This window comes from Sphaerodactylus townsendi, linkage group LG05 (assembly GCF_021028975.2).
Source record: "Sphaerodactylus townsendi isolate TG3544 linkage group LG05, MPM_Stown_v2.3, whole genome shotgun sequence".
Classification (NCBI taxonomy): Eukaryota; Metazoa; Chordata; class Lepidosauria; order Squamata; family Sphaerodactylidae; genus Sphaerodactylus; species Sphaerodactylus townsendi.
Genome location: NC_059429.1, coordinates 133,061,090 through 133,088,194, shown reverse-complemented (window position 1 = coordinate 133,088,194; position 27,105 = coordinate 133,061,090). Strand labels below are relative to the sequence as shown.

The 27,105-nt window shown below is 48.9% G+C and overlaps 1 protein-coding gene across 3 annotated transcripts in view; it reads right to left on the bottom strand.

Annotated features, from left to right (window-relative positions):
* Positions 1-27,105, bottom strand: part of HELZ2 (helicase with zinc finger 2) — a 68,903-nt gene that overhangs the window by 3,392 nt on the left and 38,406 nt on the right. The window contains exons 10-19 of one of the 3 annotated variants that reach the window (XM_048498868.1): positions 22,084-25,609; positions 19,831-19,943; positions 17,966-18,109; positions 16,330-16,488; positions 13,088-13,229; positions 11,548-11,664; positions 6,690-6,885; positions 4,579-4,713; positions 2,793-3,011; positions 826-982 (exon numbers count right to left, since the gene is read on the bottom strand). In XM_048498868.1, the coding sequence (XP_048354825.1) occupies positions 826-982; positions 2,793-3,011; positions 4,579-4,713; positions 6,690-6,885; positions 11,548-11,664; positions 13,088-13,229; positions 16,330-16,488; positions 17,966-18,109; positions 19,831-19,943; positions 22,084-25,609 (4,908 nt within the window). Of the gene's footprint in view, positions 1-825; positions 983-2,792; positions 3,012-4,578; positions 4,714-6,689; positions 6,886-11,547; positions 11,665-13,087; positions 13,230-16,329; positions 16,489-17,965; positions 18,110-19,830; positions 19,944-22,083; positions 25,610-27,105 lie in introns of those variants that run through there. The other 2 variants (XM_048498869.1, XR_007244680.1) reach the window with 2 other exon arrangements.

Here is a 27,105-nt window from a genome sequence, read left to right as displayed (position 1 = left end):
AAATAACATCGGCAAACCACCTAAAAACCTGACTGGAATCTCAGCATAAGAAACTCTTCCGATATATAGAAAAGTATATATATATTTGTAAATCAGCTAAAAAGGGAGAAACACTCGACATGGAGGGCTAAATATGCCCCAAGAGCAAGGAATAGAAAGCAGTCTTTGAGGATCTTTGTTTTTTCAAATGGGGGGGGGGGGGGCTCAAGCCAATGAATCCATTTTTCCCTCTTTTTTCTTTTCTTTCTCTTTCTCTTTCCTTTTAAAATAATTTACACCCCGCATCCTGTTTGAAGTGGAAAATCCTGAAGTGGAAAATTTACACACACACACACACACCCCCACACACACACATCCTGTTTGAAGTGGAAAATGGCTCACAAGCAGAGGTGGGATCCAGCAGATTCTCACAGATTCCTGAGAGCAGGTGACTAATTCTTTGTGTGTGCTGAGAGGGGGTTACTAATTGGTGATTTTGCCACGTGACTTTTGCCTTAGTTACGCCCCTCCTCTCAGCAGTAGCGTGCAGAACTTGAAGCAGTCTAGCAGGAGGTGCACCGGCGTACGTGGCAGCCTGCGCCTGCGTGCATTCGTTTCCCGCCCAAGGACCGGCGCAGCGGCTGCGTCCTTGCCCCGCCCCCGGGATGCCCGGCCACGCCCCCGTCGTGCCCCGCCCAGCCCCATTGGCGCTACGCCACAGTTTGAATCCCACCACCAGGGGAACCTGTTACTAAAATTTTTGGATCCCACCACTGCTCACAAGAGTTTGCCCTGCTCAACTGCAGGAGCTTCACTTTAGTTTTCTGAAATGATTACTTCACTTGCCTTGACTCTTCATGATGGTGCAGACGGTCACAGTTTGCAGCCTTTCCTGGGAGAGCATTTTCTTGATCTCGACCACCTGGGCGTTATAAGGGGTCAGCACAGCAATCTGCTCAGGCGGCGTGGTCCGGTCCAGGGCCAGCTGCTTCACTATCCTTACCTGAAGGAGAAGGTTAAAAAGGTGCTTCTGTTCAGGTATTTTTTTCCGATTTTGCCTAGTTGATGAGCAATATTTTTCTGAGTTATGTATTTTAACTATTTATCACTCAAGGCCTTCGGGGATGAGGCGGCCTATAAATTTAATAAATAAATAAATAAATAAATAAATAAATAAATAAATAAATAAATAAATAAATAAATAAATAAATAAATAAATTGTGCACATTGTTTTAGTTAGATTTTATATATATTGTACATCAGCCCAGATTCTTCAGTGTAAATGGGTTTATCAAATAATAATAATAATAATAATAATAATAATAATAATAATAATAATAATAATAATAATAATAATAATAATAATAATAATGTAAGAAAATAGCCCAAATTGACTATCTCGAACGTCACAATAGGCTAGCAGCAATGGTGCACTGGAACCTTTGCAAAAAGTACGGCCTGCCCTGTAGCAAGACCTGGTACGAGCACAAGCCAGAGAAGTCCACAGAAAATGAAGAAGCAAAAATACTCTGGGACTTTAGAATACAGATAGATAGACACTCCACACACAACACCCCAGACATAACAGTGATAGAGAAGAAACATGTTTGATCATAGATGTTAAGCAGCCAGTTGGACAGCAGGCAGAGGACAAAGAGCTGGAAAGATCACAAAATACAAGGACCTACAAATTGAAGTTGAACTATTGTGGCAAAAGAACAACAGTAATCCCACTAGTAGTCGGTGCTCTAGGAGGAATCCCAAGAAATCTTGAAAACATCTGAAAGCCTAAACTTGACAGAATACCGTCCACATTGCTGCAGAAAGCAGCACTTAGGAACTGCACATATTCTACGAAATACCTCTAATATCCTAGGGTCCTGGGATGACTGATATTCAGAGATGAATTCCAGACACTTGTGCTGTGTTGTTATATGTATAATAATAATAATAATAATAATAATAATAATAATAATAATAATAATAATAATAATAATAATAATAATAATAATAATAATAATAATAATAATAAAAGAGGAGGAGGAGATGGGGGAGGAGGAGGAGGAGTTGATAGATGGGGGAGGCCCCCAAATGTTGACCGAAGCTATCTCAAGTAGTAATTAAGGCGTCGGATCTCTTGATGGCAAATGTGTTTTAAGAAGTTGATTTAAGCAACATAAACAGCCCTCAGCCAGTCCTTTGGGGGGGGGGCTATACGCCTAATAAATAAACCCGCTAATATCTGCAGAGTGAGCAGCTGATATAAGAACATAAGAACAAGCCTGCTGGATCAGACCAGAGTCCATCTAGTCCAGCACTCTGCTACTCGCAGTGGCCCACCAGGTGCCTTTGGGAGCTCATGTGCAGGATGTGAAAGCAATGGCCTTCTGCTGCTGCTGCTGCTCCCGAGCACCTGGTCTGCTAAGGCATTTGCAATCTGAGATCAAGGAGGATCAAGATTGGTAGCCACAGATCAACTTCTCCTCCATCAATCTGTCCAAGCCCTTTTACAAACACGGAAGCGGGTCAAGAGTTGGTAAACCTGCCTCTGGATAGGATCCCCAACTTCCAATTGGGCCCTGGAGATCCCCCAGAATTACGGCCGATCTCCAGACCACAGAGATCCGTTCCCCTGGAGATAATGGCTGATGCGGAGGGTGGATTTTCTGGCACTACATCCTGTCGAGTTCCCTCCCTTCCCCAGGCTCCGTCCCTCGATTTCCCAACCGAGAGCTGGCAGCACCACCTCTGGGCCAGCGTCCTTTTCAGCAGAAACGAGCAAAGGGTCTTGCTTATCTGGCTGGTTTACTCACCACCTGCTCGGCCTCTTCCAGGTTGGCCCGAGAGTTCTCGTTGCCATCCTCCGTCGAGACCATGAGGCTCTTCTCTTTGCCTTCAATGTGGCCGAAGATGATGGGGCAGCAGCTGTTGCCGTTGTGGAAGAGGACGCTGGGCCGCCGCATGAGGCCAGGCCAGGTCTTCAATTTCCCCTCGTAAAACTTGATGGACGGGAACGAGCAAATGTCCCTATGCTGGGCGACACAGAGAGAAGGTGTTTTTGCAAGCAGATATGCTGCTACGATGCCGGAAAACTACGGGAGACACATTCTGTGTCCTCCTGTCCATCCCACAAGGCTTTCAAGGCAAGAGACCACCAGCAGTGGTAAACGAGGAGGCAAGCAGAGAGAGCTTCGTGTATCCTAATCTGGAGGGAGCCAGGGTTTGACCCCGGCTCTGTCAGCTCTGAGAGCTGGTGGGAGGCCATCTGGGGAAATCTAGATTAGCCCCATATGTAATGCAGCGCCCACACACGCCCAGCTAAAGTGACCTTGGGCTAGTCACAGCTTCTCGGAGCTCTCTCAGCCCCACCTACCTCACAGGGTGTTTGTTGTGAGGGGGGAAGGGCAAGGAGATTGTAAGCCCCTTTGAGTCTCCAGCAGGAGAGAAAGGGGGGATATAAATCCAAACTTCTTCTTCTTCTTCTCTTCTTTATTTGCCATTGCCTGAAACTGTGTCGTGACCTGGGACGTCTCAGTGGACTCCCTAACCGGGGTTGACCCTGCTTAGCTTCCAGAATCTGACAATATCAGGCTAGCCTGGACCACCCATGTCAGGGCAGATACACAGGTGGTTTACTATAGCCCACCTCTGCATTGCAACCCTGCACTGCCTCGGTGGCCTCCCTTCTAAGTACTAACCATGGTTGACCCTGCTTAGCTTCCAGAATCTGACAAGATCAGGCTAGCCTGGACCACCCATGTCAGGGCAGATACACAGGTGGTTTGCTATAGCCCACCTCTGCATTGCAACCCTGCACTGCCTCGGTGGTCTCCCTTCTAAGTACTAACCATGGTTGACCCTGCTTAGCTTCCAGAATCTGACAAGATCAGGCTAGCCTGGACCACCCATGTCAGGGCAGATACACAGGTGGTTTGCTATAGCCCACCTCTGCATTGCAACCCTGCACTGCCTCGGTGGTCTCCCTTCTAAGTACTAACCATAACCATGGTTGACCCTGCTTAGCTTCCAGAATCTGACAATGTCAGGCTAGCCTGGACCACCCATGTCAGGGCAGATACACAGGTGGTTTGCTATAGCCTGTCTCTCTGTACTGCAACCCTGGACTGCCTCCCGGGCCTAATTCTGGGTACTAACCACGGTTGACCCTGCTTAGCTTCCAGAATCTGACAATATCAGGCTAGCCTGGATCACTCATGTCAGGGCGGATACACAGGTGGTTTGCTATAGCCCACCTCTGCATTGAAACCCTGGACTGCCTCGGTGGTCTCCCTTCTAAGTACTAACCATGGTTGACCTTGCTTAGCTTCTGGAATCTGTTGAGATTGGGCTAGCCTGGATCACCCAGGTCAGGGCAGACAAATAGAAGTGGTTAACTATTGCCTGCCTCTGTGTCGCAATCCTGGACTTCCTCGGTGGTCTCCCGTCCACGTACTAACCAGGGCTGACTCTGTTCAGCTGCTGAGATACGATGAGATCCCACCAGCTTTGGCTATCAAGGTCAGAGCAGAGAGATGCGATGGACCGAGCTAGTCAAACAGTTGTTAGAATGCCCTTCTGGGCAGAGACTCTGGCTCTTACCATGCGATACTGGGTGTCCAACATCAAAGCCTGATCTTTGTAGCGCTCAAAGAGGGAGGTCTCCATGCCCAGGGTCCTGCAGAAATCGTTGTGGACAACGGGCCTCAGCTGCTTATGATCCCCTAGCAAGACCACCTGCACGGCAAGACATATAGAGCTGAAATTTCTGCATCGCATCCTGTTTCACACAGCGGCCAGCCAGTTTCTCGGGAGGTCTAATAGCAGGGCATAGAGGCTGAGACCTTCAGAAGAACATCAGAAGAGCCCTGCTGGATCAGACCTGTGGTCCATCTAGTCCAGCATCCTGTCTCACACAGTGGCCAACCAGTTCCTCTGGAGGTCTAATAGCAGGGCATAGAAGCTGAGACCTTCAGAAGAACATCAGAAGAGCCCTGCTGGATCAGACCAGGGGTCCATCTAGCCAAGCATCCTGTCTCACACAGAGGCCAACCAGTTCATCTGGAGATAATAGCAGGGCATAGAGGCTGAGACCTTCAGAAGAACATCAGAAGAGCCCTGCTGGATCAGACCTGTGGTCCATCTAGTCCAGCATCCTGTCTCACACAGAGGCCAACCAGTTCCTCAGGAGGTCCAATAACAGGGCATAGAGGCTGTGATTCCCTTGATGTATGGTAAAAATATGTGGGGGGCTGTTTCTCCTCAGTCCTCTGGGTTTCTCTTGGTCTGAAAGCTCTTCTGATTTCTGTTATGGGGTAGCCATTTGCCTACAGAGCCCAGTCTAGATAATTGATTCTAATTGGGGAGGTGTGAGGCTCCACAGACTTGTTTTGGTACGATCTGGTCAAAGTGCCTTGACTATAAATCTGTTTTTTTGTTGTGGGTGGTGGTTGGAGTTTTTTATGTAGGTTCCGGGAGGCAGCAGTGGCGAGGAGGTTAAGAGCCTCTGCATCCAATCTGGGAGGTCCGGCCTGATTCCCCGCCTGTCTTCTGAGCTGCGGGAGTTTCATCTGGGGAATTCAGATTAGCCCTAAAAGCACTCCCCCACATGCCAGCTAAGTGACCTTGGGCTAGCTGCCAGCTTCTCAGAGCCTCCTCAGTCTCCCACCCTACCTCACAGGGTGTTTGTTGTGAGGGGGGAAGGGAAAGGAGATTGTAAGCCCCTTTGAGTCTCCTGCAGGAGAGAAAGGGGGGATATAAATCCAAACTCTTCTTCTTCTTCTTCCTGTATACTGTGTAGCCCAATATACGTGTTTTTAAGAGCTACCTGTCTCTTTGTGACCTCTATATCCATTACACCAGTGGTGGCGAACCTTTGGCACTCCAGATCTTGTGGACTACAATCTCCATCAGCCCCTACAATTGGCCATGTTGGCAGGGCTGATGGGAATTGTAGTTCATAACATCTGGCGTGCCAAAGGTTCGCCACCACGGCATTACACCATTCCTATCTCTCATCTCACCATTCCTATTTGTATGGCTAGCAATCCACCCCCGTACCAAACAAACGGATCAGGCCTAGATGCAGAACGTTAAGAATGAATGCAGGCATACAGAAAATCCACAGCACGGGACGAGCATTTTGCTAGAAACAACTGAATTTTTTTTACTAAGTATCTGAGAATCATGGCCTGATGCGGTAGGCCAGTGATGGTGAACCTTTTCGAGACCGAGTGCCCAAATTGCAACCCAAAACACACTTATTTATCGCAAAGTGCCAAGCCGGCAATTTAACTTGAATACTGAGGTTTCAGATTAGAAAAAAGCGGTTGGCTCCAAGGCGCACGTTACTCCGGAGTAAGCTTAGTGAAGCAACCATGCAACGCTTCAAATGATTAAATCACGATCCTAGGAGGGTTTACTCAGAAGTAAGCCCCATTGCCAGCAACCGAGCTTACACCCAGGTAAAGGATCATGCCTAGACCAGCCTAGATGTGTGTGTGTGGGGGGGTGATTTTCCACCCTCCTCCCACATGATTAACTCTGTGCACGAGTGCCCACAGAGAGGGCTCTGAGTGCCACCTCTGGCACCCGTGCCATAGGTTCGCCATCACTGCGGTAGGCTGTAGCCCATGATAGGTGATGCTGCAGGACAGTTTGACAACTAGTCCTGTGAACTAGTTCAGAAAGCCATTCTAGGTTGCCTAGCTCACCTTCTCCACTTTCTTGTGGCTCACGAGTGGGATCAAGGTCTCTGGCTCCGTGGACATGGCGCATTCGTCAATGAGCACTTGTTTGACGTTCAGGTATTTGGTCAAGCTGTACGCACAGGAGGCTGAGCATGTGCACAGGATAACGTCATGGCGCTGTAGCTCATGTTTGTTGGCTTTGCTGAGGAGACGCTTGTAGCTAGAACGCCACAATGGAAACCAGTAAGTCTTGTAGCAGAGGTACGAAAACTACAGCCAGGCATTCCACAATTCGGCAGCTCAAAAACGTCCAGGGATATTTTACGGCTACTGCATAATCAAATTATTTCAAAATGTAAAGAACTAAAGAAAGGAGGAGGACATTTGAGAAAGAAAACTAATTTTGAACAGTTAGCTATAGGAGATATGAAACATCTATTAGGATATATTGTCGAAGGCTTTCACGGCCGGAATCACTGGGGTGCTGTGTGGATTCCGGGTTGTGTGGTTGTGTTCTAGTAGCAGTTTCTCCTGATGTTTCTGTTGGAAGTGAAGGACTTTACACTGTTACGCTGTTTCCGGCCTCAACCTACAGGGGGGTTTTTTACTAGAGAGCTAGTGGCTAGATAGGGACCTAGGGATTTGACACCTTTACTCTATCATGCTGGTTCTATCCCTTTGATGTTAGACTGATACTCTCAGGGACTTCCTTCCTTCCGGCTTCGTCCTCGACCCCTTCTCACTTTTTCTTCCTACCATGCCTAGAGAGAGGATGGGTGCTCCTCGCATCCATCTCCATCCAGCTAGATTAGGATAGCATAGTGACTCTATCTACCTACCTTTCTATCCAGAATGGAGTTCACTAATAAATACTCTTTTTTATTAGATTAGAAACTACAACTGACTCCGACTTTCTTTTGTGTAAGCTTGCCGCACATTGGGATCCATCACGCACACGCATGCACACGAGGTAAGGGCTTCTGCTGTGTTCCAGCCACCCATGCCGCACTGCTAACTACGAATAGGGATAATCTCCAACTACCAGGAGCACTTATCCCAACAGTTTCGCCTGCATCTGTGGCTGGCATCTGCAGAGGATATGATGGTAGTAAAGCAAGTGGAGTATATATACCTGTGGAATGTCCAGGGTGGGAGAAAGAACCATTTGCCTATTAACAAGTGTAAAGGGTGCAATTAGCAAGCTTGATATGCATGTGTTGGGTGGGATCCACTCATTTAGCAAGTGAGTAACCATGAAGACAGCATAGTCAATTAGTGAGGGCATCTGCATTGTGGTAGCCTGGCCTTTGATCAAGCTTGCTAATTGCACCCTTTACACTTGTTAACAGGAAAATGGTTCTTTCTCCCACCCTGGACATTCCACAGATATACTACACTTGCTTTACTACCATCAGATCCTCTGAAGATGCCAGCCACAGATGCAGGTGAAACGTCAGGAGAAAATGTTACCACAACATGGCCATACAGCCCGGAAACCACACAACACCCCATCTATCAGGATAAATTTACGAGCTGTTAACATCCATGATGCTGAAACAGAGCAAGCGAGAGACTGCGTGGTAAAATGGGCACAAACGTTTGGAGAGAATATGAGCATCAATCAATGGGAAAAGTTATGGACTAAAGAAATTACATTTGCAGAATTTCAGACGCTAAGAGAAAACTGGTATAAAATGTTTTCTAAGTGGTATGTGACATCAAAAGAAATAACAGGAGCTACCAAAGATTATAACAGCAAATGTTGCAATGTCAAAACACAGAAGTGACATTTTATCACATGTGGTGGATGTGTAAGAAAGCGAGAAAATATTTGATAATGATTCAGAGGCCCTTTCCGCACGGGCCAAATACAGCCCCTGGGGACGGTTAAGTTCAGATAGCGCAGCTGTTTCGCAGTTACGCTGCCCCTCGCCTCCCTCCCCTTAGTGACGCTGGCCACTGTTTCCCCAACCTTGCTCCCCGGAGCCTGCAGGTTTTTGGGAAACAGTGGATCCTGCAACCGGCCATGCTTAATCGGCATGGATGGAAGGCACCATCCCCCCCCTTTCATCGACATATTTTCCTGCGACAGTGAGAAGCGTCGCCGAGGTCTTTTGGGACACGCTTCCTGCCCCGCGACTGGGATGGGCTCACGCGAATGCAGGGGTAGCATGTCCCCTGGTTCTCGGGCGAATACCGGATGGTCGCAGGGAAGGTGAGTCTATCGGGCAACGGCGCAGCGCAGCGCCATCTTCCTGGTAGTTATCGGGACCGTTCGTGCGAACGGTCCCGGCAGGGTTGGGTCAGCATCATGTACGCCGACCCAACCCCCAGGGTGGCCGTGCGGAAACAGCCAGAGATACAGAAGATATTCAAAACAATATAGTATTATCCCAGAAAAGTTTCTTATTAGATACGCTGAATGGCTAAGTAAACTAACAGAACATTCAACAATGGCAAGATTAAAGTCCTTAGTGCATAACAGACCCATTACAGAATTTCAAAATAAATGGAATATATTACTAACTTCCATAAATTTAGGATAAGAGAAGGAAACTACAGAATTAGAAATTTACAAATAAATGATTAGTGGGCACAAGAATCTATAATAGACACGTGCCATTGATGATCAAAATGAAGAGTTTAAAAATGTTTCCTAAACTTGATAATATGGCAAAAATTTAATAAAAAACCATTGTAACAGTTAAAAAAATGTAAGATGGCAAGTTTTATGTAATTTTTTTTGCTTTTGATTGGACAGTTTGTATTCACAGTTTAAAAAGTTGAAAATTAATTATTTGAGTATAGAGCCATAAGTATTATTAATTAATTTCAGTATTTATTGCTTTTATCTGTGCTCTATTCATGTATTTTGTTGTTCACCGCCCCAAGCCCTTCGGGGGAGGGCGGTATACAAGCATAATAAATTTAAAAAATATAAAAATAAAATTAAGAAATATATAAAACCGAAAACATCCATTCCCCAAACTATATACATTACAAGCACTGAGTCAATTTTCACAATTTTTTCCCATTACTATGTGCTGTTTATTCCATTATTCAGGTTTTGCGACTTGAGAGAGGAAGTTACAGAAGTCCCATCTTCAGCATGGAGAACCTTATTTAGATAGTAAATATTCTAAGACCCTTTCCGTCATGAGGCCTAGCAACTTGCTTTCTTAATTTAAAGAAAGCATGCTGAGGTTCTTGGGAAACTATGCTGTGCACCCAATACTGTGCACCCAATGCTGTGCACCCAATACTAATGTGAATGTGGTGTAGAGATGTGAAGTCACGGAGAAATTAACAAGAAACACCTCCCCATCCAAATTGTTTTGTAGGAGATGTGGGCGGGGAGGTGTTTCTTTGCCTCGTATGGAATGAATGAAATGTGGAAGGTTTCATTTGAGCAAAACAGGTGGCATGAAACTGTTTATGTAAAACCATGTCTTTATTGCATTTATTAAATATTTATCAACTTTTCAATTGGACTGATTTAATTATAATTAATACATAACGTGTGATTGGTGTTTGGAATATGCTGCCACAGGAGGGGGTGATGGCCACTAACCTGGATAGCTTTCAAAGGGGCTTGGACAGATTTATGGAGGAGAAGTCGATTTATGGCTACCAATCTTGATCCTCTTTGATCTGAGATTGCAAATGCCTTAACAGACCAGGTGATCGGGAGCAACAGCCACAGAAGGCCATTGCTTTCACCTCCTGCAGGTGAGCTCCCCAAGGCACCTGGTGGGCCACTGCGAGTAGAAGAGCTGGACTAGATGGACTCTGGTCTGATCCAGCTGGCTTGTTCTTATGTTCTTATGAATAAATTCTAGACCGCTACTCGGCTTTTTCAACTTTATGGGTTTCTAAGAATGCTGAGACTGTTTTATTGTGTTGTTGTTTGATCTGTAAATCACCCCAAGCCAGTTTTGGGACAGGCGAAACGACAGACAGACAGACAGACAGACAGACAGACAGACAGACAGACAGACAGACAGACAGACAGACAGACAGACAGACAGACAGACGGTCTTGTTTTATCTTTTCCTGCCCTCCTACGGACTGGGATCAGGGAGATTCCCAGCCCCATCCAGAGATGTCAGGCAGGTTGGGACAGTGCAACTTCGATGCTGCTCCACCCCCTCCAAAGAGCTTTTCCACGGCACTGGAAGCCCGAAAAGCTTTTTTAAAATTCACCTCACACTTTCCCCCACAGCGCAGAGAAGCAGAGAAACAATGTCTTGCCCTAGGGCAGTGGTGGCGAACCTATGGCATTCCAGATGTTCATGGACTACAATTCCCATCAGCCCCTGCCAGCATGGCCAATTGGCATAGGTTCGCTACCAGTGGCGTGGGAGCAGCAGTGGCATAGGAGGTTAAGAGCTCGTGTATCTAATCTGGAGGAACCGGGTTTGATTCCCAGCTCTGCCGCCTGAGCTGTGGAGGCTTATCTGGGGAATTCAGATTAGCCTGTACACTCCCACACATGCCAGCTGGGTGACCTTGGGCTAGTCACAGCTTCTCGGATCTCTCTCAGCCCCACCCACCTCACAGGGTGTTTGTTGTGAGGGGGGAAGGGCAAGGAGATTGTCAGCCCCTTTGAGTCTTCTATTGGAGAGAAAGGGGGGATATAAATCCAAACTCTTCTTCTTCTTCTTCCCACTGCCCTAGGCTAAGGATCGGCTGCTGTTTGTGAAATGTGTCAGGATGCCAAAATATGAACAAAAAGGTCTTTTTCTAATAAGAATAAACAACGAGCCCTGATGTAGCCAAGGTGCCGGATGAGGCCAAAACATCCTCTGAATGCATACGGGATCTCCTTTTAACTGGGCTGCTACCCACGTCAAACAGTGACGAGTGACTGTCCTATACTCACCTCTCCACTTCTTCCTCGGAGATCTCCTCTCCACTTTTCACACGGGCATCAAACTGACAGATCTCTCTTGCAAAAGGATTTGGCTGACGTCGGATCCGGTAGTGTAAAGTGATATCCCTGTGAAAAATAGGGTTTGGGTTTTTTTTACAAGGAAAAGACTGGATTCCAGCCTGGGGTAATCTGTTGTACTGTTCAGTAGGACCTGTTCTCAGGAAATTATGCACAGGTTTGCAACTGAGCGGTCGCGTAGCTATAATGGGGACATCTGGGGACAAATGCCCCAGGCACCCCCCCGGTGAGTCACATGGGGGCGGAAAATCACCCCCCCACACTTCTGGTAAGTGGGTGCAGGAGGGCATAGCTACCATGGTGGGTGGGGAGGGGCAGTGGTGGGATCCAAAAATTTTAGTAACAGGTTCCCATGGTGGTGGGATTCAAACAGTGGCGTAGCGCCAATGGGGCTGGGCGGGGCACAACGGGGGCGGGGGCGTGGCCGGGCATTCCGGGGGGGCGGGGCATTAATAATTTCTCTGTTACTGTAAAAAAACTCTTACTGTAAAAAAAAAGTTCCTAATTTCCAGCTGGTATCTTTCTGTCCATAATTTAAACTCATTATAGCAAGTCCTATCGTCTACTGCCATTATAATTCATGTAAAGTTTTTCTTTCTCCTCTAGGAGTATATCTAAAGTTAATATTGCCCAATTTTCACTCCAAAAGGCTCTTCTTAATATAATCCTTTAACTGTAGACATTGGCACCAAGAGTATAATTGCAACCATGAGGACAAGAAACCTTGAAATGATCCATTTTTCTGTCTTGTGCTTCCAAATGCAGAATCGTAGGGTAGCATACTGTGATCACAGTCGCTAGATGTATCTAGGAGTGCTTTGATTGTGTCTTCCTGCGTGGCAGGGGGTTGGACTTGATGGCCCTTGGGGTCTCTTCCCACTCTATGATTCTATGATTCTATTTGTACTGCCAACAGAAACAACGACTTCTCCTCTCATTGACTGCCTGTCAAATACTTAATACTTTCAAATATTTAATTTTGTTTCTAGAAATCAAATTTCTAGAAATCAAAAGAAGGATACTTTCCTTAAACAAGGAACTTTACCATATTACTAAAACATGTTTTTAAAACAGCCCAACAGGGAGAATTATCCCGTTTTCTACATTCGCTAACCAGCCACATAAGAAACAACAGGACTTTATGATTTTTGGACCTAATGGAATTTCTAACGGAAAAGCGGACCCAATTAGTAACCCCATCTCGGCACACGCAAATAATTAGTAACCCACTCTCGGGAACTGGTGAGAATCTGCTGGATCCCACCTCTGTGGAGGGGTGCATAGCTACTGGGGGTGAGGGGGGCGCCATTTTGCTCCGGGCGCCATTTTGCCCCGCTACACTTCTGTAACTCAGCCATTCTTCTTTTGAACTTTTGTTTTGAACTTTTGTTTGAATTTTTCTTTTGAACTTTTGTTTGGGGTAAGGGCCAGGCCTCCGTCTGATCAAGCAAGGAAACATTGATTTTCATACCTGATGTCTGGCTTAGATTTTGTGTCCCGCGTTCCTTTCCGTGAAACATGTAAACTACTCCCAGGGAAGGGAAACTCCATCATTTCTACCATCTCTCCATATACTCTGAGGGGCTTCACTCCTTTAATCTTCATCAGCATCTCTGCAGAGAACGCAAAACATCTCCAACAGTAAAAAGAATTCTCTTCCAGGACCCCCCTCGCCTCAAAACAACATGCAAAGATGTCCGTCACCCAGACCTTACAGGCGAATGAACCAGTGGTGGGATCCAAACATTTTAGTAACAGGTTCCCATGGTGGTGGGATTCAAACTGTGGCGTAGCGTGCGCCAAATGGACTGACTGGGTGTTGGAGACACGGCGTGGGCATGGGTGGGTGTAGGCATTCCGAGGCCAGGGGCATTCCCCTGAAGGCGAGGGGGGCTGTGCTGCAAGGACGCAGCCGCTGCCTCCGGTCTCCTTGAAACTTGAATGCATGCAGGCGCACGCTGCCACGCACGCCGGTGCACCTCCTGCTAGACTGCTTCAAGTTCTGCGCGCTACTGCTGGGAGGAGGGGCGTAACTAAGGCAAAAATCACGTGGCAAAACCACCCATTAGTAACCCCCTCTCGGCACACACAAATAATTAGTAACCTACTCTCGGGAACCGGTGAGAACCTGCTGGATCCCACCTCTGGAATGAACAAAGTAGTGGAATATTCAACAATGGCATCTTTGGTGCATAACAGATCATCCACAGAGTATGGAAGAAAACGGAATGACTCAGTGAACTAGACTCAGGTAACAAGAGATAACAAGGGCCAAGAATAAAATATTGCACTTAGATCTTTGTCTGGAGACAGGGTCCTCCGCCGTCCTGGACTTCACCCCACCCAACCAAAGTGTCTGCACTCAAGTGCAATCGCCTGACGTGCTGCCAACTACCTGTTGGAATAAGCGACTTCTGTGTGCCTGGACAATTGGGGGGGGGGGGGTGCTGTGTATCTCTAAGCTGTTCTATTGTTTGCTCTCCGCGTCTAGGCTCCGCCCACCAGCTCCTCCCTCTTCACCCTGCAGCCATTTTCTTTCTTCTTCTCCTTTTGCGCTGAGCACATGTAATGGCTACCTGCTCCTGCTGAGCCTTTCCCTCAGAAGCATTTCACACTTGCACATACGTGATAGTGTGTTAGAATGCCCACTTGTGATAGGAAAAGTTATCTCTTTAGTACAGTGATGGTGAACCTTTTCGGGTGACCCGAAAGGTGCCCAAATTGGTAAACCAACAAAACCCACTCTATTTATCGCCGAAAGTGTCAACACGCTGGCGAATTTCCAACCCTGAATACTGAGGTTTTAGTTTAGAAAAAAACGAGGTGCTCGTTACTCGGGAGTAAGCTTGGTGGTAGTCGGTGGCTTTGCTTTGAAGCAACCGGGCAACGCTTCCAACGGGTGAATCACGACCCTAGGAGGGTTTACTCAGAAGCAAGCCCCATTGCCAGCAACCGAGCTTACTCCCCCCAGGAGTAAAGGGATCGCGCTGTGGTTCTTGCACAAAAATCAGTGGGGTTGCTAACAGCTTGACAGGGCTACCCTAAGAACTGCTTCCCCAAAACCAGGGTCTTCGGAACATTTAATCGCTAAAAATAGAGGCTCCAGCCCGGCCCAGGCCAGCCACTAGAATGGGGGGGGAGGGCATTCTGTTTGCTTGCTGCAATTGCTCCACAGAGAGGGTCTGAGTGCCTCAACCTCTGGCAGCACCGCGCCATAGGTTACGCCAGCCAATTCCCTGCTTTTCGGGTATAAGAAAGGTTTCTTAGTATCTACTTCTCGCCTGGAACAATGCTTGGGATCCGACGTTACTTGAAAGAAACGCAAGTTTTCCTTTTTGCATATATCTGTTTGGAAGAGCTCCTTTAATGCACTCATGCACAGGGCTGGGCTGATCCACGTTCCAACACAACCCTGCGCTCAGTGCAGGCATCAGAGCGGCCAGGGACAAAGATGTTGGGCAGGAGGAGGGTGCCCCGGCCAGCCCTGCCCCCCTCAAGCATGAACATGGTTCAGAGGAGGCCGGTGGGCAATGGTGGCAGGAAGCCACCCACACAACCAGCACCCAGGAGCACCAGGGCATCCAACAGCAGGCAGGCAGCACCTGGTCCGCAGCAAAAGGCAGAAGCACCTAGCCCTGCCCATGCTTGAAAGGGGAGGAGGGGCAGGGAGTCGGCCGGCCAATCAGGGCCCCGGCCGGGCTAGACAGATGGCCTATGGGAGAGTGGAGAAGGGGGTTCAGGGACCGGGCAGAAGGGAGATACGTCAAGGGGGCAGTAGTCGAGGAGGAGAAATGGAAGAGTCAGGGAGATGATCAGTGAGACAGAGAAGGAAAAAGGAGGGAAAGGGTGAGGAGGGAACAGAAGGCAACCCTCGCCACTGGGGATCGGTGGAGCCTGGGCCAGGCTAGTTCAGGAGAGTTGGGCCATGTGACCTGCCAGCAGAAGCAAATCAGGGGGAAATAGCTGCTCCGGGTGCCCCCTGTGCTTGGGGGCGGGGCTCAGGGGTGCGTGTGGCTCAGACGGGCACCACAGCAGCAAGGCCCCCCCCCGCCTCCCTTGAGCCACCCTGGGGAGGGCAGAAGTTGACGGGTGGGAGGGGCAGAGTACTACGGTGGGTCAGCATGGGGGTGGAGACAGATGGGGTGATTTTGATCCCCCACTGTTGCGCTCGGGGTCATCTGACACCCCCACCCCCCCGTCCCCATAGGCAGTTCGCCTTTGACTGCCAGAGGCTAACGTGGCAAGCCAGCCCATGGGATTCAAACCTGCAGCTCTGTAGTTTAGTGAGCCGCACCACCTACTTCCACCACCTACTTCCACCAACGAGGATGGGTCAAACATCACCTGGGAAGGAGGAGGAGGAACAGCCAACAGGAGGAGGAACAGCCTGGCTACCCCAGGCCGGCGGGAGGGGGGAGGAGCTCTACAATCCCAGATCTTATTTAGATTTGAAATCGCTAGTCGGAATTTAAGTTGGGATTTGAGCGGATGAACATATGCAAGCTTCCTACATTACTGTGTTGGTAAGGATTAATTTAAATTTTACGAAAATTAAAAATGTAATAAAAAATACACACATGATGTACCGCTCAAGGATTGCTGGGAGGCCAAACCAAGGGCAGAAGGACCATGCACGTCAAGCAGAGTGACTTGGAACGAGGACAGGATAAAACAGTCGCAGATAGACCTTGTTTAGGGCAGAAAGATACTCACCAGCAACAACGTCAACAGACTTATTGGAGGGCCCACAGTACAAGATGTGGCTCCGGACTTCATCCGCCTCACCCAGGGAAGATTTGTTTTCTTTCTTCTCCTGGTTCAGCTGGCAGAACCAATAAACAATGTGGGAACCGACAACAGTTTTTCCAGTTCCTACGTGGGGGGAAGAAGAAGAGAGTTTGTTTTTTAATTAAGGAGGGTTTAAAAAAGGCTACCATAAATTCAGACAGAACAAAACGTCACATCTCTCAACAAATGCAAAAACAAGGTATTTACCCTGTTTCCCCGAATATAAGACATCCCCGGAAAATAAGACGTAGTAGAGGTTTTGCTGAAGTGCGAAATATAAGGCATCCCCCGAAAGTAAGACGTAGCAAAGTTTTTGTTTGGAAGCATGCCCGACAAACAGAACACAGAAATATAAGACATCCCCTGAAAATAAGCCATGGCGCATCTTTGGGAGCAAAAATTAATATAAGACACTGTCTTATATTCGGGGAAACACGGTATGTACTTGAAACATTTCTAGCCCATCTTTCCTGGAGGTTTGAGGGGGCTAAAAAGGCAAAATAGCGTAAGAGGGCAAATTAAAAAAAACATGAACGTACTGAAATCAGTGGGAAGAGTGGTCTGGCAAAGCAACTACAATTAAGCTCTCAATTACTTTTTTTCCCACAGCACAGTCAAACGATTCTACATCCCTAGCCCAAAAGAGACAGAAAGTAAAGCCGGAAGACTGGTTGTTGCAGGGACTGCTTTCGTGGGCATACTAGCTTCAGCAGAACATCATAACATCATTCTTTAAGTAATTTTATTACATTATGATTTATTATTTCGTTTAATATCCTGCTCTCCCTGCCCAAAGGCTGGGCTCAAGGCAGCCGTAATCACAATATTACAAATTAACAAATGAATAGATTAAAAATCCTCCAGTACACCATCAACACAAAGATGGTAATTCAACCAAACCATACTCACAGCAGTTCTACAGTGAGTTACAGCGATCTAGCCTGCAGGTGACCACCACATGGGTCCAGAGACAATGCTATAAGGGAGCGGGGGGTGGGGGGTGGGTGGGGGCAGGGGCGGAAAATCACCTGGAAACTTTAGTTCCCACCAGGCCGTTTTTCAGCCTGAACTGAAGAGGCCGCTTTTTCAGCCTGAACTTTTTCAGGCTGAACTACGATAAGGGGGGACGCGGGGGGGACGGGGGGGACACGGGGCAGGGCCAGGTGCCATTTCCTTTTCCTACGCCACTGCATGGGTCACTGTGGCCAGGCCTGCATGGGATAGATAGGGGGGCAATTGGTTGGTCTGAAGAAGATGGAAGAAGGCCGTCCTGGCCATATGTGCGACCTGGTCCTCCCAGGACAAGGAGGATTCCAGGATGACACCCAGGTCCTTTACGGATGGTATATCAAACATGGTTTATAATCACATGCTTGTCATATTTTTTTCCCCACATTCTGGACTCAGGGGGTGTTTTCAGTTTGCAGTAGTACATCCCTATTTTTTTATATACCTCTTCGAAAAATGTGCACCACAGCTGTGGCTTGCTAACTAGGGACGGAGTTAATCACCTCACACCTGGCCACCCGCTATTTCTCCTCCCAAAGCGGTCAAATTTCACCCGGTGGGCCTTGGATGAGCGTAAACGGTTTGCTCAGAGCCTCCCTAATGGCACGGTTTTGGCTGGGGTTGAGCCTCCGGTGTATTTCTGGTCGACCCGGCAGATCATAGCTACTGAGCATCAGGAGTTGGGATTGCTGAATTTCTGCACGTTAAAGAAAAAACACCAAGTAACATCAAATGGATGGTGAGACAGGTACCAAACAACAAAACCCATACCAGCTCCCTCAAAAATTGAACAAGATAATAACGTCGGAACTTCAGAGGGGACATTCGTGCAGACATTGTCCCATGTTGATCAATGGCGTGCAGTTTTCCCATGGCCCCATTTCATTTGCTGGGTTGATCACTATATTGGATCTCACAATTCCCATCAGCCACTGTCAGCATGGCCAATTGGCCATGGTGGCAGGGGCTAATGGAAACTGTAGTCCATGAACATCTGGAGTGCCATAGGCTCGCCACCACTGCCCTAGCTTGTCTCCTGTTGGGAATCTGGGGCCTGCCAGAGTGTTGACGTCAGGCAGTGCGTATCTGCTTATCTCTCCTATTTTGATCAGCTTCCCCCCAGTTTCTGCTCTCACAGCCTCTGTCCGTTGCCTCTCTTGCCCCCCCCCCAGAGGCGTATGGGGTGCAAATGGCGCCGTGGATCAAAACCTCCAGGCGCCCTCGAGTGTCACAGAGCCCCACATCATTGTTGGGGCTACGCGGGAGCAGGGCTACATGGGGGCGGGTCCAACGACCATCTGGTCATGTGGGGGGCAGATTTTGCACCCCCACGTGACCAGATTAGTTGCACCCAGGGACATGGGTTATCCCATGTCTCCAGGCAGATACGCCCCTGCTTCCCCCTCCCCGGGCCTCTCAGGGGGTTTATTCCAATTCCCGGCTTTTATAGTTAGAGATAACGCTGCCCTTGCCTTGTTGTGTGAACCGAATGGTACTGCTATGAAAACAAAAAGATGATGCTATACTGCTTTTGTCCAACTGCATCCACTTGGCTTGGGGGGAGGGGGGGTCCCTGTAGAGTATATCTATCCTTGTGCCTTCTAAGACTCTTCAGATCTGGCTATGGAGTCCTATGGCTATAATACCTGCAAAGAGCTTCAATAAAGAATATTGTTGTTAACTCTGAGTTCTCTTTGGAGCCCATGACACTCTGTCAATTAAGCCTGATTAAAGACACTGTAGTTTCAGTCAGTTAAATCTGCATCCAGTTTGATCAGGTCTACAGTATTTATTTATTTATTCATTCATTCATTCATTCATTCATTCATTCATTCGATTTGGTAAACCGCCCTACCCCCAAAGGGCTCAGGGCGGTGCACAACAAACAACAATACAATAAAACAAATCGAATAACCCCAGCTTAAAATACAAAACCTTAAAACTATAAAACTACGGCAGCAGTAGTAGCCTTCAATAAATAATGTGATTAATAATCATTCAGATGGGAGGAACACATTGGCCCCTTCCTCACCTGCAGAATAATGCACTTTCAATCCACTTTCAAAGCACTTTGCAGCTGGATTTTACTGTGTGGAATAGCCAAATCCACTTGCAAACAATTGTGAAAGTGGATTAAAAGTGCATTTTCTGCATGTGCGGAAGGGGCCATTGTTTCTTCCTCATTATCCACCTTCCACTGAAGGGCTCAGCTGAAAGCTTGAGAGACTACTTAGACCCAGCTAAGATTCGAGTCCTGTAACATCTTTAGAGTCCAGCAAAATTTTCGGGGTATGCCTGATGAAGGGAACTTTGACTCTTGAAAGGAAATGCAGTATGCCGGCAATAAATAAACCATTCTTCTTCATATTATATTTTGTGATGTACAACAACAACAACAACAAGCCTTTATTGGCATACCTATTTTGTGATGTGATTTCCACTCACTTTGTTTTGGAATCTCCTTTCTCAGTGCTATCTTTTTTGCAAGTTCACTTGCATCTTTCAGGTCCCGAACGGCATTCTCTCTCCGACTGCGAGGAAAAGGAAGAAGAGAAGGGTTGCGAGGAAGAAGAAGAAGAAGAAGAGTTTGGATTTATATCCCCCCTTTCTCTCCTGTAGGAGACTCAAAGGGGCTTACAAGCTCCTTGCCCTTCCCCCCTCACCACAAACACCTTGTGAGGTAGGTGGGGCTGAGAGAGCTCCGAGAAGCTGTGACTAGCCCAAGGTCACCCAGCTGGCGTGTGTGGGAGTGTACAGGCTAATCTGAATTCCCCAGATAAGCCTCCACATCTCAAGCGGCAGAGCTGGGAATCAAACCTGGTTCCTCCAGATCAGAGTGCACCTGCTCTTAGCCACTGCTCTTAGCCACTACGCCACTGCTGAGAAACAGGAGAGCGTGAAAAAAAGCCCTCGTGCCTGAATCTGGAGAAACTCTTCTCAGCCGACTGTCAATATCCTTCAGAGCAGTGACATAAGGGGAGAAAATGGCGCCCGGGGCAAAATGGCAACTGGCCCCGCCCCCTACTTACCTTGGTTCAGCCTGAAAAAGTTCAGGCTGGAAAAGCGGCCTGTTCAGTTCAGGCTGAAAAACGTCCTGGTGGGAACTACACTTCCCAGGAGACCTTGGGGGTGGTAAGGTCTTCTGGAAAGTGTCTTTTTAGCCTGAACTGAACAGGCTGCTTTTTCAGGTTGAACTTTTTCAGGCTAAACTAAGGTAAGTGGGGGGAGGGGAGGGGGCAAGGAACAATTTTTTGGCCTGCAGGCACGTGCCCGGTGTTCCTTGTTCCTAACGTTTCGTCTGGACACAGTGTGTAACACACTTCTCTCTGTGATACATCTCTGAAGAAGCCAGCCACAGATGCAGGCAAAATGTTAGGAACAAGATCTACCAGACCACGGCCACACAGCCTGGAAAACCCACCACAACCAGTAAAAAAATATACTTCTAAATTTCACACATGAGCCAAACAGTCCAATTTTATTTGCTAAATTATAACTTTTTAAGTAGAGTGTGTGCGTGTGTGTGTGAAATGTCATCCAGAAGCAACTGACTTATGGAGACTCCATGTGGTTTTCAAGGCAAGGGATAAACACAGGTGGTTTGCCATTGTGTGCATTTGCATAGCTACCCTGGACTTCCCATCCAAGTCCTAACCAGGACTGACCCTGCTTAGCTTCCAAGATCTGGCAAGGTGGGGCCAGCTCGGGCCATTCATAAGAACATAAGAACATAAGAACAAGCCAGCTGGATCAGACCACAGTCCATCTAGTCCAGCACTCTGCTACTCGCAGTGGCCCACCAGGTGCCTTTGGGAGCCCCCCACCAGGTGCCTTTGGGAGATTCACATCAAGGCAGATGAATATGTGGTTCATATTGTAATCACAAATACCAGCAAATCCTGTTCTAAAATGTGGTTTTAAATGAGTTAGTGTATTTATATTGTGGTATAAGGGGAATCACATTGTTGGGATACAGTGTTTGTTATAACACATACACTGGTAACTGCACTGAGCCTGTGGGAGAAGTGCAGTTTAAACATCTAAGACAGACGGACAGATGTGGTTTGCCATTGATTGCCTCTGCCCAGCAACCCTGGACTTCCTCACGGGTCTCCCATCCAAGTGCTAACCAGCATGGTGAAGTGGTTAAGAGCAGGTGCAGTCTAATCCGGGGAACTGGGTTTGATTCCCTGCTCTGCCACTTGAGCTGTGGAGGCTTATCTGGCAAACTAGATTAGCTTGTGCACTCCAGCACATGCCAGCTGGGTGACCTTGGGCTAGTCACAGCTCTACAGAGCTCTCTCAGCCCCACCCACCTCAAAGGGTGTTTGTTGTGGGGGGGAAGAGAAAGGAGATCGTAAGCCCCTTTGAGTCTCCTTACAGGAGAGAAAGGGGGGGGGGATATGAATCCAACCCTGCATCGCTTTCAAGAACTGATGATATCAGGCTAGCCTGGGCTAAACCTTCAGGGTAAAACAATAAAATAAATTTAACATTGATAAGGAAGTATTATGTGTATTTTCATTTACTCCCAAATTTGTTCCCCACCCAGGGGAATGAAACACAGGGAAATGGGTCTTTTAAAATCCCCTTTGTTATCCAAATTGCTGGTAATTTTGCATCCCGCCCAGTGACCCAGCCAAGAGGGTCCGTGAGCAGTGGGAGACTTACATATCAGGCAGCAACTTTGGAATCAGCTCCACAGTAAACCGGGAGGACGTCTGGCTGATCTCGACAGGGATGTTTTCCATGGACGTGAAATTGATGTAGAAACACACCGTCTCTCGGTCACGTTCTTCAGACTTCTTAGTGCTACCAAACTCCTCAGTGCGCCCATGGGCCACCCAAGTGTACGTCTCTGGATCGACCATCAATCTGCCAGCCTTGGCAGTCTTCTTGGTCAAACCGAGATTCTGGAGACCGTGGCTAAGCGAGTCCACGTTGTCCTGCTCGCTGCTGAGCTTCAGGCCTCCTAGGCGGATGCAGAGGAAGCAGTTGTTGAAATCTACTTTGATATCACACTTCTTGAGGAACTCTACGGGCAAGGAAAAGGTCCCCTGGAGTTGGCCTTCCCTCGTTCTCTGCTTCTCCCAGACGATGCAGACGTCGTACAGGACGATGGGCTCGTTTTCAAACACGGCGCACGAAGCGGATTCCATGTCGCAGAGCGGCAGCCACACTCTGCGATACTCCTTGACATCCTTGTAGTTCTCCTTGGAAGCCTCCGAGGCACACTTGGAGAAGCAGTCGACGGGTTTCTCGGCATGCTCCAGGCACACGTCGAAGCCTGGAGCCGCAGTCCACAGCTGCACGCACGGCACCAAGAAACCCCTCTGGACGCCCGTCGTGAGCTGAAGTTGCAAGACGTCCCCGGCACTGAGCTCCCGGGACAGTTCCACGTAATGTGAGCACCTGCTTCTCTGCGCCCTCCCCACGATTCTCGACTGTTTGCTGTGGCCTTCCTTGAGAAGAGCGGGGACCATCTCGTAATCTTTGCTTCTGACAGCCTCTAGGATGTCACGCCAAACCTGGATAGCGAAGAGGGTGACGATGCTGTCCTGAATCCTGGACGATTTGGGGGTGCAGTTCTGGTTGGTGACGGTGGAGTAGATTCTCCTCTTCCACGTCAACCTCATGCTGTCTTGCTCTTTGATAAAAACCGGCTGCTCTACCAGCTGTAGAGCCCTGTAGTTGATGAGATGAAGGTCTGGGAGGGTGTCCTTGTTCAGGGGAAACAAGACCTTGAAGTTCTTGGCCATCTCCTCGACACTCATCACGAAAGCAAACTTCTGCTGGACCTGCCGCTTCAACTGAGCAGCCATCTCCAGATTGTGGGCCTTCTTCTCGTAAGCTGCCGCCATTCCGTTCTTCCGGTTGAAATCGTGGCAAATGAGCTCAATGTCTGTGGGGGAGTACCAGACTGGACCCTTCAAGAGCACAGAAAGAAGGTTCCTCTGAACCACAATGTCCATGTAGCGCCGGATGGGAGAGGAAGCCCACGTGTAAGTGTCCACGTGCAGGGAATAGTGGCCCACTCTGGACTGGGCAGACGAGTTGGAACATATGAAATAGGAACGGCTCATAAGCTTTCGGAATTCCAGGTTCACGGGTACCAGTTTAGGGTGGATGTCATCGGTTGTAATAAAGTCAAGCATCCTGTGGAAATCACCAACAGTCGCAGCTGACCTGAGGTGAGCCCACAATGGAGTCAGGAGAAGAAACTCGCCATCAGTCCCCACATAGTCTCCAGGGGTCTGAGGTCTCAGATGGTGCGAGAGGTGGATGGAGAGCGGGATTAGCTCTCGGTACTTGTTGCTCATCTGACTGATCTGTCCTGGGAGGGGCTCGCTCTGGCACCGAACAGGGGTTACGTTCCTGGTGAGATCCCTAGTGGTGAGGAACTCTCCCACAAAGCTGTTGAACATGATCATGAATTCCTCCACCATCTGGTGAGAACATCTTTGGCCCAGAGAGCTATCCTCGTCAAGTTGATGATAATAACAGTCGTCGTGGAGCCTTGAGAACCGATGAGCTTGGGAGAAGTGGTATGCAACCGCAACACAGTGCTCCACGGTGTTGAAGCAAAGTGTTGGTGCTTCTGCTCTGTAACAGTGGTGGATGATATCCTCTGCCTCCTCGTAGGTCAGCTGCCGGTCCGAGCGGATGGTGGACAGCTGAAAGAGAACTTCCGCCACCTCGTCCGACGCCTTGTTCACTACGATAAAGAGAGAGATCACATGCCGATCTTTCTGCGGAAGGAGACTGCAGAAGTCTTGACTTAGTTCAGATGGTAACATGCACACGGGTTCCTTCCCAGGAGCATAAAAAGTGGCCCCCCTGTTCTTGGCTTCGGTGTCCAGAGCACAACCTTTGGGAACGACTGATGCCACGTCAGCAATATGGACGCCGATCTCGTATTTCTCGCCTAAGTCTCGGACACTGATGGCATCATCCAGGTCTCTAGCACCTGAGGGATCAACAGTGAAGGTAAGGAAATTCCGACAGTCCTTACGGCTACTTTTCACAGACGCCACCTTCTCAGAGGTGACTTTGGCCACCTCCTTATTCACAGCGGCGGAGTATTGGTTTTTGAGGCAGTACTCGATGCCGAGGATCCGCAGGCCTTCCGCTAGAGTCGACGCCATAGGCAGCACTTCCGTAACAATCCCCAGAGGGTAGTAATAGCCCTCCCGCCAATTGATGACTTGGACCACGAAAAGACTTTTCTTCTTGAGTTCCTGTGATATCTTCTGGCGTTTCAGCAGGCTGACCTTCCCCCCGGCATCCATTTTGCGGATCGGGAGGACATCGGGTGAGTCCCTCAGCCCTGGGACAAAGATTTTTGTGACTGTGTGGTCAATGGGAACCATGACGCGGGAGTCGAACTCATCCATCATGCACACAAAGGTGCGTTCCCTCTCGGCCTTCTTCAGCACCCCGACCACCTTCCCGTGCAAACTGGCCTCGGGCGCGGACGCTGCCGCACTGTTCGGCAGGATCTCCACCAAGACCTGGTCCCCTGTGAAAGCTATTCCGCAGTTAACCCTGCCCTTGATCTGGATGTTCAAGGCAGGGGCGCCGTCTAAAGTAAAGGCCGATGCGCGATCAAATCCCTCCTTGATGAGCTCGCAGCGCTTGTACAAACTTGGCTGCATGCGGAGATAGTGGTGCATGATTTCGGGAGGGAAGCTGACGTATTCCCGGCGGTCGCCTCGTGTCACCGACGCCTCCGATTTCACGTTCAACAGCCCTTCTTCGGAGACCGTCACGGCCGCGTCTGTGGTCTCATCCAAGAGTTCCTGCAAGATGGGATCATCCATGTTCAAGCAGTCTGAGCTTGAACACCAGGAGGTGCTGTCACTCCCGTCGTCTTCCGTTCCCTCGAACTCGGGGCTAGCCCTGTTCCAGGTAACCTGGTCAAATGCTGCCTGCCGTAATTCCTCCAGGGTAAGGGTCTTGGGAGTCACTGTCCCCTTCTCCACGCACTCCTTGAAGAAGCCCCTCCAGACCTTGCTGCATTGGCCGTAAGAGCACAAGGCCGTTGCATCGCCCACAGCTATGACCTGTGACTGAGCCCTCGTCATGATGGTGTTCAGCACCCGTACGTTGTTGAAGAAGTCCAGGTTGGGTGACTTGATGCTGCTGAGGCTCTCTGTGGTGTGGACGGTGCTCAGGATGATTAGGCGGAATTCCTTGCCTGCCAAACACAAAAGGGGGAACGGGGAGAGAAAGTGAGTCCTTCTAAGCGGAGACCAGATGTTCTGATGCACAGCACACTAAGCAAGGGGAAAAGGCAGAGCCACCACAGATTTGTCAGAAACTGAACGGGAGTAAAAGGTGAAGAGGGGAGTGAAGGTGGCAAGATATAGCTCAGGGATCTCTAACGTGATGCTTGTGGGCAGCATTCCCCGCAGCACCTTGTTGGACACCTTGCTGGCACCTTGTTGGACAAGCAGAAATGGACAGCAAAGGCATGCTGGACAGTGGTCCATTATTCTTCCTAAGCTGAAACTTCTGATTTTCCCAAGAGCACAAAGGCAAACAAATAAAGTGCAGAGGAAGGAAGGAAGGAAGGAAGGAAGGAAGGAAGGAAGGAAGGAAGGAAGGAAGGAAGGAAGGAAGGAAGGAAGGAAGGAAGGAAGGAAGGAAGGAAGGAAGGAAGGAAGGAAGGAAGGAAGGAAGGAAGGAAGGAAGGAAGGAAGGAAGGAAGGAAGGAAGGAAGGAAGGAAGGAAGGAGAAGAGAAGAGTTTGGATTTATATCCCCCCTTTCTCTCCTGCAGGAGACTCAACGGGGCTGACAATCTCCTTGCCCTCCCCCCCTCACAACAAACACCCTGTGAGGTGGGTGGGGCTGAGAGAGCTCTGAGAAGCTGTGACTTGCCCAAGGTCACCCAGCTGACATGTGTGGGAGTGTACAGGCTAATCTGAATTCACCAGATAAACCTCCACAGCTCAGGCGGCAGAGCTGGGAATCAAACCGGGTTCCTCCAGATTAGATACATGAGCTCTTAACCTCCTACGCCACTGCTGGAAGGAAGGAAGGAAGGAAGGAAGGAGGGAAGGAAGGAGGGAAGGAAGGAAGGAAGGAAGGAAGGAAGGAAGGAAGGAAGGAAGGAAGGAAGGGAGGAGGGAGGGAAGGAAGGAGGGAAGGAAGGGAGGGAAGGAAGGAGGGAAGGAAGGAAGGAAGGAGGGAGGGAAGGAAGGAGGGAAGGGAAGGAGGGAAGGGAGGGAAGGGAGGAGGGAAGGGAAGGAGGGAGGGAGGGAGGGAGGGAGGGGAGGGGAGGGGAGGGGAGGGGGGGAAGGGGGGGAGGGAGGGAGGGAGGGAGAGAGAGAGAGAGGGAGGGAGGGAGGGAAGGAAGGGAGGGAGGGAGGGAGGGGAGGGAGGAGGGAAGGGAAGGGAGGGAGGGAGGGAGGGAAGGAGGGAGGGAGGGAGGGAGGGAGGGAGGGAGGGAGGAGGGAAGGAAGGAAGGGAGGGAGGGGGAGGGGAGGGGAGGGGGAAGGGAGGGACGGAGGGAGGGAGGGAAGGAACTTGTAACCACTACCTGCACTTTTAACCACTACCTCCGCACAGGCTCTCATGTAACACACTTTTTATTCTGCTTCGGAACACACTGTGCATAGGGCCTAAATGAACTGTCTAATTTATATTAGTTAAATTTTGGATACTTTTCCTGCTAAAAACCCTTACCCACT